The 12814-nt window shown below is 36.3% G+C and overlaps 1 protein-coding gene across 1 annotated transcript in view; it reads left to right on the forward strand.

Moving 5' to 3' along the window:
• The window catches only part of POLR1E (RNA polymerase I subunit E), a 37138-nt gene that overhangs the window by 9586 nt on the left and 14738 nt on the right, over positions 1-12814 (forward strand). Inside the window, exons 3-7 of the mRNA XM_074208016.1 lie at positions 3585-3661; positions 3966-4051; positions 8560-8618; positions 11910-12054; positions 12414-12521. Of these exons, the coding sequence (XP_074064117.1) occupies positions 3585-3661; positions 3966-4051; positions 8560-8618; positions 11910-12054; positions 12414-12521 (475 nt within the window). The remainder of the gene's footprint in view (positions 1-3584; positions 3662-3965; positions 4052-8559; positions 8619-11909; positions 12055-12413; positions 12522-12814) is intronic.

Genomic DNA, 12814 nt, shown 5'->3' on the forward strand with positions numbered 1-12814 from the left:
TTGATGCTATGGTCTTCAGAAAGGAAGGACAAACATCATCATCTGTGACAATTAGTAAGGAACATTGCATGTAGTGTCAGATTCAGTTGCTATTTGCTATATTGATGAACTGCCTTTTTTCTTGTTTTTGTTTTTGCAAAAAATGGGGTTAGGTGGCTTGCCCAAGGCCACACAGTTAGGTAATTATTAAATGTCTGAGACCAGATTTGAACTCAGGTACTCGTGACTCCAGGGCTGGTGCTTTATCCACTGCACCACCTAGCAGCCCCACTGTACCACCTAGCCACCCCAATGAACTGCTTTTCTAACCCCTTTTTTCCCTTTGTTGAAAAGGATGGCTTACTTTTTGGACAGATAAATTCAGAAATGAAGGTAATGTAGAAGGAAAAATTCTAAAAGATTTTTTTTTTTACTATTACTGTCTAATTTGGAACTATTCCCAGAGGCCTCTAAAACTGTGCATACTCTTTGATCCAATAATACCACTCAACCTCCCCAAAGAGATCAAAACAAAGGGATAAGGACCTATTTGTACAAAAATATTTATAGCAGCTCATTTTGTTGTGGTAAAGAGTTGAAAATTGAGGGGATTCCATCATTTGGGAAATGGTTAAATAAGTTGCGATATATGATTAAAATGGATTAAATTTGTGTTATAAGAAATGACAAGCAGGATGAGTTCAGAAAAACTTGGAAAGGCTTATATGAATAGAGTGAAATGAAAAGAACCAAGAAAAACATTGTGCTCAGTAAGAGCAATAATGTATGATGGATAACTGTGAATGACTTCTCTGTTTTCAGTAATACTGTGGTCCAAGACAGTTCCAAAGGACTGATGAAAAATGCTGTCTGCCTTCAGAGAGAGAACTGATGACATCTGAATTCAGACAAAGCTTGCTCTCTTCCTTGCATTATTCCTTTTTTTTCTTCCACAAAATGACTAACTAAATGAAATATTTTACGTGTGTGTGTGTGTGTGTGTGTGTGTGTGTGTGTGTATATATATATATATATATATAATCTATCAGATTGCATATCATCTCAGGGAGGAGTGAGCAGAGGGAAAGAGGATGAGAATTTGGAACACAAAACTTTTTAAAGGAATATTAAAAATTGTTTTTCTATTCAGCAGGGAAAAATATTTTTTAAAATGTTGCTCTTATTATTTTTGTTTATATGGTAAAACTTTTTCTCTCTTATGTTCATTGGTGTATACAATTAGTGATTTTTCTAGCATAGATCCAAATTGTTTTCCAGAATGATTGGACCAGTTCAACCTTTCACTAACTCTGGATTAATGTTCTTGTCTTCCATTTATTTATTACTCCTACCCAGCTTCATTGCTTTCTAAAACTTCATTTATTTAGGCAAGGCTTGTATCTGCCTGTTTTTAAAAAGCAGGCATGAAAACTAACTTCTTGGCCCCATAGTCACAGTCTAATTAAGGCAGATAATTCAGTGACTTTCTGGTTACTTTGCAAAGTTAGGCAAATAATCTGTATTATTCAGGTTCAGTGTATGCATGGTTTGGATTTTGTTTTATTATGCTATACTCACTATTCAAATTTTCTGCTAATTTATCAAGCCTTCTCTTTGATTTTATTTGGTGTATATAGTCTTTAAATATATGACATTAATTTAGTCAGTTTTTTCTTATGTCTTGTATTTGAAGGAAGTCTGATCTGGGAATTAATACAAATATAAACAAAATCATAACCCAATATCATGACTGTGGAGTAGATGATAAGCCCACTGGGACAGATAGCCCCACCTCTCAGATAATGAGCTGACTTGCTTTCTTTTCTTTTCCTATCCTGAACTGAAAGGGCTTCTCCTTAAGCTCCTTAGCTTATCTTTCCCTGGCCCTTATTAGCACAAATCATTCAAGAGTTAAGGTTTGAACTTATATGTACCCAAAGAAAAGGTTTACTTCCAGGCCTCAGTTATTAAAAATCAGAATTCTCTCTAAGTTAACATATTAGCACAAATTATTGAAGCTTCCTATTCTAATTTATATTTGCTGGTAATTAAAGAACAGATCCTATCTAGATGCTTTTCACCTTTGGATGTAGAGATGATGAACTCAGGGGGTGAAATGAGACCAACATTTTTTGTCATGGCCAATGTGAGAATTTGTTTTATTAGAGAGATTTGATTTTTTCCTGTTCTTCTGTTTGGGGGCAGGGGTGGTGGTGGGGTAATTGGGAAAGTGGGGCTAACTAAGGATTGTCATTTTACAATTGTGTGCAGTACTGTGGTTGATCAAATAATCTTTTATTTGGTGTTCAGAATTTTAAAAAGGAAATTTTTTTAAAAAAAAAATTGTGTGTTGATAATGTAAAATACTAAAAATGATTAGGAGTTGATGATCTAAAAAAATCTAACTTGAAAAAAATTAATTTTGTTATTATTCAGTTGTGTCTGAATGACCCAATTTGGGTTTTCTCAGCAAAGATTCTGGAGGGTTTGCCATTTCCTTTTTCAGCTTATTTTATAGCTGAGGCAAATAAGTTGACTTAAGTGACTTGCCCAGTGTCACACAACTAAGTATTTGAAGCCAAATTTGAACTCAGGTCTTCCTGACTCTCTAGACCCAATACTCTACACATTGCACTACCTATCTGCCCTAGAAAAAGTTTTATTTGACATTTAGTTTGAAAGTTTTTTTCTTGAATTCAAAGAGAATTGACTTGGCTTTCCTGAAGTTTTTTCTTTATATTAGAAAACATGTTGTATGCTTAAGGGAATCTTCCAAACCTTTTTTTTTTTGCAAGGCAATGGGGTTAAGTGACTTGCCCAAGGCCACACAGCTAGGGAATATTAAGCATCTGAGGCCGGATTTGAACTCAGGTACTCCTAACTCCAGGGCCAGTGCTCTATGCACTGTGCCACCTAGCCACCCCATGAGTCTTCCAGATCTTAACTGAAGAAGAGTTAGATTCTCAAACTGGCCTAAATTTCAACACTATCTTGGGAGAAAACAAAGGTAAAAGATTTTTTGGGGGCTACCATGGCCTCTTAGCTGATTTAATGGGGATGCAGAATCAAAACAAGTAACTAGGGGTCAGTATAACCTCAGTGAGGACTGTGGTTCCCCAAAAAGGAATTAACAGGTTTTTTTTTAAAATACCAGCTCATCAATTAAGTCAAATGCCATTATTTATTGCCATATATAAATTTTATGATACTGTCAGCTGTGGTTTGTGGAACACTTTGACTGGAGTTCAAAATATATTTTATAATCTAATAAATATTAGAGTATTAACTGAGGATTATTAACAGACATAAGGCTATCATTCAGATAAGAGACTCTGATAATACGTGCTTTGAGTGCCTTTATTATCCTGAAAATTGATATTGACTTATAGTTTATTTTTAAATGAAATAGTTCAACTATCTTAAAAGTCCAGGGATACTAAAGGCCCTAATGTCAAGCTTTTTAAAATGTCCCATTCTTGTGTAATGGTGTCTAATCTTGTTTCTAGGATATTGGGTAACCTTGGGAAAGAAGATAGAACAATGTCAGACAGCTTTTATATATTGATTATGAAATAATTCCTTTTCCCCTCCCTCTATTTTTTTAGGCTGCTGAAACAGACAGACTTTCCTATGTAGGAAACAACTTTGGTACTGGAGCACTGAAATGCAACAATTTATGCAGGTGTGAAAGTATAGAAAGTGGGGATGGAAGTGGAGGGGAAGGAACTCTACTTGTACTCAGTGATACAAAGAACTGGTTAAAATCAAATTCCTATGAAAGTTCCTTTATTTACTTTCAGATATTTAAATAACAATGCTATTGTGTTTTTGTACCAATATAAAAAAAAGATTCACAGAGTATTTATGCAGTATATTTTAGTGTAAAATCTGAATTATTATGAATGTAAAAGATAGTTAATATAAGATACAGTAATGTGGAAAAAATTTGTAAATATGTTAACATTGGTTTTATTTTACTTTGGTAGGTATTTTGTTGGTGTTTTGAATAAGAACTCTGGCCAAATGGAAATATATGATGCTGAATTATTTAATATGCAACCAGTGTTTCCAGGTAGGTTCTTTTGGAAATTTTCATTTTGGGTTCATTTTGTTTGACTTTTAAGTTTAATTTGCTCATTTTAAAAAGGTGAAATTTGTACTTTTCATTTCTTCCCACTGCACTACGAAACCAGTTCTTTGTATCACTGAAAACAAGTAGAGCTCCTTCTCCCCCACTTCCATCCCCATTTTCTATACTTTCACATCATTTTGGAAATACACTCTACAAGTTGAATGGAAATGAATGTAGGAACCTTGTTAGCACATAATAGAGGTCGAAAAATTACTAAAAGTTAATGGAAATTCATAGAATCATGGAATCTCATATTTAGTTTTGTTTTTTGTTTTGTTTTGGTTTTTTTGAAAGGCAAACGGGGTTAACTGGCTTGCCCAAGGCCACGCGGCTAGGTAATTATTAAGTGTCTGAGGCCGGATTTGAACTCACGTACTCCTGATTCCGGGGCTGGTGCTCTATCCACTGCACCACTAACTGCCCCTGAATCTCATATTTAAAAGGAATGTTAATCTAGTTCGTTCCTAATAGAAATTCTCTTTATAGGGCGGCTAGGTAGCATAGTGGATAAAGCACCGGCCCCGGAGTCAGGAGTACCTGGGTTCAAATCCGGTCTCAGACACTTAATAATTACCTAGCCGCGTGGCCTTGGGCGAGCCAGTTAACCCCGTTTGCCTTGCAAAAACCTTAAAAAAAAAAAGAAAGAAAGAAAGAAAAAAGAAATTCTCTTTATATATGTAACACCTGTTTGATAAAGTGGTCCCCACAAAGATTACAGTTTGTCTTTATCTTTAAGATATATACTATATATATTTTTTTTAAATGTTATTTTATTTTCTATTTTCCAATTACATGCAAAGCTAGTTTTCAACATTCAATCATTTACAAGTTTCTGAGTTCCACATTTTTCCACCACCCTCCCCTTCCTTCCTTCCCTACCATGGCAGAAAACAATCTGATATAGTTGTATAATTGTGATTGACATATTTCCATAGTAGTCATGTTGTGAAAGAAGAATCAGCACTAAAGGGGAAAAAGTGAGAAAAAAAAAGCATAAAAGTTTTAAAAAGCCAACACAGTCCACTTTGCTCTGCATTCAGATTCCATAGCTTTTTCTCTGGATTGTCCATGGTCACTGAAGTGCTGAGAGGAGCTGCTTCTATCATAGCTGATCATCTCACAATGTTGGTTTTTTTTTTTTGTTGTTGCTGTTTTTGTTTTTGTTTTTTAGGTTTTTGCAAGGCAAATGGGGTTAAGTGGCTTGCCCAAGACCACATGGCTAGGTAATTATTAAGTGTCTGAGGTCGGATTTGAACACAGGTACTCCTGACTCCAAGGCCGGTGCTCTATTCACTGTGCCACCTAGCTGCCCTGTTTTTTTTTTTTAAGAGTTTATTTTGAATTTTACAATTTTCCCCCCATTCTTGCTTCCCTCCCCTCACCCCCCACAGAAGGTATGCTGTTAGTGTTTACATTGGTTCCTATACATTGATCTCTGTTGAATGTGATGACAGAGAAATCATATCCTTGAGGAAGAAAAATAAAGTATGAGATAGTAAAATTACATAATAATATAATGCTTTTTTTTTTCTAATTTGATGGTAATAGTCTTTGGTCTTTGTTCAAAGTCCATACTTCTTTCTCTGGATATGGATGGTATTCTCCATTGCAGATAGCTCAAAACTGTTCTGCTTGTGGCACTGAAGGGGATGAGCAAGTCCATCCAGGTTGATCATTACCCCCATGTTGCTGTTAGGGTGTACATGTTTTTCTGGTTCTGCTCATCTCACTCAGCATCAGTTCATGCAAATTTTTCCAAGCTTCCTTGAATTCCCATCCCTAATAGAACATAGTATGCAATATATACATACATATATATATATATATATTTTTTTTTTTTTAAGATTTTTCAAAGCAATGGGGTTAAGTGGCTTGCCCAAGGCCATGGCTAGGTAATTATTAAGTGCCTGAGGTCGGATATGAACCCAGGTACTCCTGACTCCAAGGCCAGTGCTCTATCCACTGTGCCACCTAGCCACCCCTATACACTATATTTTTAAGAGAGAGTGAATTTATTTTTTCTTGAAAGTGAATCTTAAGAGTCACATGGAATGTAGCAGAAAAGAAATTCTGGGGCCAGCAATTAAGATTTCATTTTTATTTTACCATGAGACTTTTTCCCCCATGTAGTCAAGTTCAATAGAGAGTATTTGGGAATTACCTTTGGTTTTTGAGAATTTGTGAGGAATCTAGAGGAGATAGAGAAAGAATGTTCTTAGAACCAACTTGTTAGTTCTCCTTAGAACTAACAACTGTTAATTCTGTGAAAAATCTGCATTCTAGAGAAACTTATGTATAATAGCAGGAGAAGAGAAGGAAAAAAGACTAATATAACTTCAGTACTTAGAGACTAAATGTTACTTTTATCTTGAGAAATATAAAGTCAATTCCAGAGAGAATTTAATTGGATTTTTGAGTGAAATGGCAATTGAATTATGTCTCTAGAAGTAAAACTTATTCTACCAAGGGATGGACCTGACTCAGCCCTGTTTCTAATTGTAGAGATGCTTTCTTCTACATTTATTTCATGGGCATCTCTTAACCCCTAATATTTCTTTATACGCAGTGTTTGAGATTTCTCCTGAGGCCTTGAATGTGGTGATCAGCCTTGAGTTTGCTCTTGTACTATATTTTCTAGTTCTTGTAGCATATTTCCTGTCCCTGGCTTCTGCCTTTCCTGGCACTTAGAGCAAAGTAGGCTTCATGTTCCCTTAAGCTTTGTTCATCAAAACTGTGACCCCCTCCAAATGTGCCTGGTGTCCTGCAACCTTATGCTCCCTTGGGGTGTCTTTGGCCAGTGCTGCAGGATTCTGACAGAGCACTCCCCCAGCTCTGATTTCTGGCGAATTTCAGGCCTATATATCTGTGCCCAGAGGACCTTGCTGGTCTCTCTTTGAATTTCTTGATTATTAGTCTGGGGCCCATTTTAGATCTTTATTATACTTTATGCCAGAGAGCTGGACTTCATGGCACCATATTTAGTGGAAGTCATATGTGAGTTGTTAATAATGTATATAGCATACTTATGGTAGTGAGAAAAGCCCCAGGAAGCATGAGTTCTACAGTACTGGCACCAACTAACTAGTTAGGGTTAAACAAATAGTTCCAGAAATCCCATCTTTAAAATGAAGTTCTTTGCTATTTCACACTTCTGTAGTAGTTTACAAAGATGATCTCTCGGGTCCCTTTAGAGTTGGATGTTTATTGACTGAATTCAAGGATAATTTTGTTCTTATCAAATGATTTATAGGAAGTTGCCATAGATGTTGGTTAGCTTCATGATTCATTTGATGCCAAGTCCTTGATCAGAATGTGGCAGGTAGCTCTCCCAGGGTTGCACAGCTGGGTGATTGTTGGGTGTCTGGGGCTGGATTTGGGCTTGGGTGGTCCTGACTCCAGGGCCAGTGCTCCGTCCACTGTGCCACCTAGCTACCCCTATTATTTTTTAATTTTAATTTCAATTTTATCCTCTACTGCTCATGAGGGGTCTATATTTGGGGGGGGCATTATTATTATGTTTACTCTTAAACAATAATATTTTAGTAATGTATTAAAAAAACATCATTTGTACAGAATGTAGCTCGTGTTTATATCACATTTGTTCCTGTGGGAAATTAGGGTTCCATGAAAATCCAATGTGCTGGGGGCTGTCTTTACATCTTTAAAGCATTAATACTTATTACTCCCTTTCAGTGATGAAATTGTTTCAGTTATACTTTTGTATTTAAGATGTGTTCTCAGGAATCAGGGAGAATTTATTTTCTTAAAAAAAGGCTAAAAATAAATGAATGTTTGGAACAGGAAAATTGAAGCTTTGATCTAAAGCTCAAAAATGCAGTACAAGGAAAATGTGTTGGCATAAAGTTGGGAGGGGAAAGTTAGTGAAAGTAGATATGAAAATTGATATGCTCATTTCTAGGTATTATCCAATACTTAAGGGCATTTTTTTCTTAGTTTTCATTTAAATTGCAGTTCAAAGAGTATAATAGTTTTTTTAAGAGAAATTATTTCAATTGGAAAGTTTTTTTTTGGCATCTTAGTGGCTTTCTTTTATAAATAACAAAAAAATTTAAATACTAGAAAATTTACATCTATTGAAAAGAAAAATTTACATAAAGGAAGTTGCTGGGCCACCTGGGGGGGAGTTCTTTAACTTGTTGTCTTTAAAAAAATGATTTATTGTAAACTTAACATTGAATTGCAGTAATTTTTAACCTATCAATTTATTTAAGTTTTTTGAATGCGTTTGATGCCTACTGGGTTTTTGTTGTTTCTCTAACCATTAAGTTGCTGAGTAGAAGATTTTATACTATTAGGTGAAATCATAGGGTACATTTAACACATTTTTGATATAGAAACCAGCTTGAGTTAGATGCAGATAGGAGCAATATGAATTATAGTAACTGTAATAGAAGGGAAAGTCTTTCAATTTGCTTTTCTTTCTACAGATGACTTGAACAACAGTGAAACAACATTAGGAAATAAGACCAAATCTTACAGAGATCAGGTAAGTACACTGAACCTCAGATATAAATAGTATGCTTTTAGGGGGCTTTCCAATCGGGATGGAGAACTTGAATTCCTAAATAGCTATTTCCAGATTATTTTATTATCAATTTAGATTCTGTAATCTGAAGTTAGTATAGTATAATAAGGTTATCTACTTGTTTTTATGGTACATTCTCTTCCTTCTTCCTATTTTATTTATTTATATGTTTAAAATTTTTAATGTTTCATAAGCTATACAACAAGAAAAACCTTTCTCTTAAATATCAACTATAGATTTTTTTAGGTTTTTTTTTTTTTTTTGCAAGGCAGTGGGGTTAAGTGGCTTGCCCAAGGCCACACAGCTAGGTATTTATTAAGTATTTGAAGGCCGATTTGAACTCAGGTCCTCCTGACTCCAGGGCCAGTGCTCTATCCACTGAGCCACCTAGCAACCCCTAAATATCAACTATAATGTACTTAACACTTTTAAGTGATTCTCATCCCTTATTATATGTGTGTATGTGAATGACTATAGAATATATTCTCCTAATTCTATTTTTCTACTTAGCATTATTGCATATTGATGTTTTTGTGCACTTTTCCTACTTGACATTCTTTATGATCTAGTAGTGTTTCATGTCATTAACATCTTTATTAAAATCTATTTAGCCAAGCTCCAAATATTGAACATTAAGATTATTTCTAGATTTTTGCCATTTGTTTTGCTGTGAAAATCATTATTTAAAAGATCTTTTTTTCTTTTGATGGTTTCCTACTTATATTCTTATTTGTGGGATTGTCGTTTCAAAGAGTAGATCAGTTTTTATGCATATTGACAAATTGTTTTGCAGTAAGAACAGTGTACTTTTTTACATTTGCACCCTCAATGCACCAACCATGCACCATCCCTGCCAATAACTTATTTTATTTTTTGTATTTTTGCTATGTACTTACTTTAGCTCACTTTTTTCATTTATGTTTCTCTTAATGTTAAATATAATACAGTTATTCAATATCTAGTATAAGCACTGTGCAGGGAGAAAAGCACGAGTTTTCATGAGACACAGTCCCTGTTGTCAAGAGTTTGAAGTTTAGTAGGGTCAGGGGAGACATCAGTGCAGATAGCTGTAGTAAACTAAATTTTGCGATACTGACCTAGAACTAAAATGATAGTCTCCAAAGTAGGGGCCCTTTTTCTTGGTGAACTTTGGTATGACCCCAGTGGGTAATCAAATATTGGGTGGGAAGATGGGTTGCTGCCACTCTCCCTGCTCTAGCAAATTTTGGCTCTTTCACCCATTATTACCTAAACCTCTCTCACTAAACTGATTCTACCCTTAGGCTCCCATTGCTGTGCAAGCTCCCAGTTACTCTGCAGCTTTGGGTGCAAGTGTTCTAAGATAATAGTGACCAACCTTGACTCAGTTCTTCAAGCAAAATTTTCCTCACTCTGGTGTACCCACATCTATCCCCCAGATTTCCTCTTGGCTGTACTTTGATGGGCTCTATATTCCAAGGCATGGCGATGAAGAGCTATTTTATTATTTTATCTTTCCTGACTGTGCTGAATGCTGGGGATACAAAGGAAGGGATGAGAATTCCTGACTTTAAATCTCTAATTTGAGCTCCAGGGATTCCTGGGACTCATGTGCAGTCATGACTGGTCTGGCAGGTGCAGGGAGCGAGGGCAGGGCTTGGAATCATGAAGAAGAGCAAGTGAGGTCCAGTTGGTGAAATGCTTAGCTTGTTTCCTTTCCTTGTCCCCTTCCTCAGGTTTACTAGGGGATTGTAGTGTAACTGCTTCTCTAGACCTTGGGAGCAGCCTCTCCTTGTGAGGAGGAGGAGGAGGGCAATTAGAAGGACTTGAACCACTCCCCTAGAGTGGGTCATGATACCAGTCATAGGCTCCCTCTGTCAGGGACAGGAGGAAGGGTGATGGGGGGGGGGGAGTCAGTATTCAGCAGGGAGAGGAAAAGTGAGAGGACGTTGACAGGAAAGTTGGGCACAAGAATCCCTTCATTGTGGTTATTGTTTAGTTATTTTTCAGTTGTGTCCATCTCCCCATTTGGGGTTTTCTTGACAGAGATACTGCAGTGGCTTGCCAATTTCTTCTGCTTATTTTACAGTTGAGGAAACCTAGGCAAACAGGTAAAGTAACTTGCCAGGGTCATATACTTAACGAGTATCTGAGGCGAGATTTGAATTCAGGAAGATGAGCCTTCCTGACTCTTTACAACCACCCTGTTATTATTTTCATATGACAGATAGATAGACTGAGGCAGGCAGGTTAAGGGATTTGGCCAGAGTCATACAACTAGTAAGCATCTGATGCTAGATTTGAACTGAGGTCATCCTACTCTAGGACCAGTGCTCTATCCACCAGGCAGCCACCTAACTGCTTCTAAACCCCAAATCTTTCAGAGCCCTAAGTAAATAACTCTCAAGACTAAAAGATACAAGCCTAAACTGAGGAGGTGAGGAATATCCTGAGAGTAATATCCAACCTTATACTAAATAGTCAATCACCAAACATGCCTTGAGTGCCCACCATGTGTCTGGCCCTGTGCTGAGCTCTAGAGAGACAAATACAGAAGTGAGAGTCTACTGAGGAGGACAATATATACATTTATAAATGTATCCAAAATGTGTTCAAAGTAGGTAACAGGGTCAGTTGGAATGGAAAAGGAACTCCTGGCAGCCTAGGAAATATTTCATGAGGAGTAGGAAGTGATATATGAGCTGAACTTTGAAGGAGAAAATTAGAAATGTTTTTTTTTTACCCATAGAGTATCTTCTGGACAAATTTTTGTTTGTTTGTTTGTTTTTAGCTTTTTGCAAGGCAATGAGGGTTAAGTGGCTTGCCCAAGGCCACACAGCTAGGTAATTATTAAGTGTCTGAGACCGGATTTGAACTCAGGTACTCCTGACTGCAGGGCCCGTGCTTTATCCACTGCACCACCTAGCCGCCCCTGGACAGATTTTTTAATTAATGAATGATCTTTATTAATATAAACCCAGAATACATCATTTTTATAGATTCTCAAAAATTGTATCTGGGTCAGTTTTTTTTTTTAGATTTTTTTTTTTTTTTGCAAGGCAAATGGGGTTAAGTGGCTTGCCCAAGGCCACACAGCTAGGTAATTATTAAGTGTCTGAGACCGGATTTGAACCCAGGTACTCCTGACTCCAAGGCTGGTGCTTTATCCACTACACCACCTAGCCACCCCTTGGGTCAGTTTTAATAAAATATTCAGTGTATCTTAGATGAATTTGTGTTGTAATTTAAACTGAGTTTATTTTTTCGTGCCAGGTGGACTTCTGCATTGAGGCCTTTGGAACCACCAAACAGAAGCGAGCTTTGAGCTCCAGAAGAATGAATAAAGTTGGCAGTGAAACTTTAAACAATGCTGTGGCCAAAGCAGCTGAAAATATTATAGATGAAAAAGGAGTCACTGGTAAATAACACTTTGAAAATCGTCCATGAAACTCATTCCTCTTTTTAAAAAGATTGTTTTCTTGAGCCACAAAACTTGTATATTATATTTCACTGTTTATGTAAGGATGCTTCATTTTATGTGGGGTACTTTGATGAATTTTGAATCACTGACATTTAGAGCAAAGATAGTAATACTTCTGGGTGATATAATCTGGATAGTGGAATTATTTTGCTTTTGGAGAAATGTCTAATCTAAGGATATCTCTTAATCTTTGGGTGGTCCTGAGTTCCAAGTGACAGTGACAATAGGAATCTAGGTAAATGAAATCATTTAATTGTATCTTTAATTCAGCATTGATTTCTTTTTTTTTTGTAAAGCTCTTGTGAAGGATGCAGCCAAGGATGACCTTCAAGATGAATCTGCCTATCTACCCCCATGCCATACTGATGGGGTCAAGCCAGAGGAAATTTATAAATTTGAAGACCGTATCTTTTCTGGGGCAAGAGGTTTCTTTGTTTCCACAAGATGCCCTGTTCTTACCCTAATAAGTGGGTTGGGCTTATTGAGTGACTACATGAATCATAATAGTTGAAGTTTATAGTGTTGGAAGGCATACAAAATGTTTTTGTACATAAGTTTCTTTGAGCTTGTGCAGGAGGCAGTAATTATTATAAATTCTATTTTGTACATAAGCTTCTTTGAGCTTGTGCAGGAGGCAGTAATTAGTATGAATTCTATTTTGTAGAAGAGAAAACTGAAGCTTAGAGAAGTTAAGTAA

This window comes from Macrotis lagotis, chromosome X, assembly GCF_037893015.1.
Source record: "Macrotis lagotis isolate mMagLag1 chromosome X, bilby.v1.9.chrom.fasta, whole genome shotgun sequence".
NCBI classification, from domain to species: domain Eukaryota; kingdom Metazoa; phylum Chordata; class Mammalia; order Peramelemorphia; family Peramelidae; genus Macrotis; species Macrotis lagotis.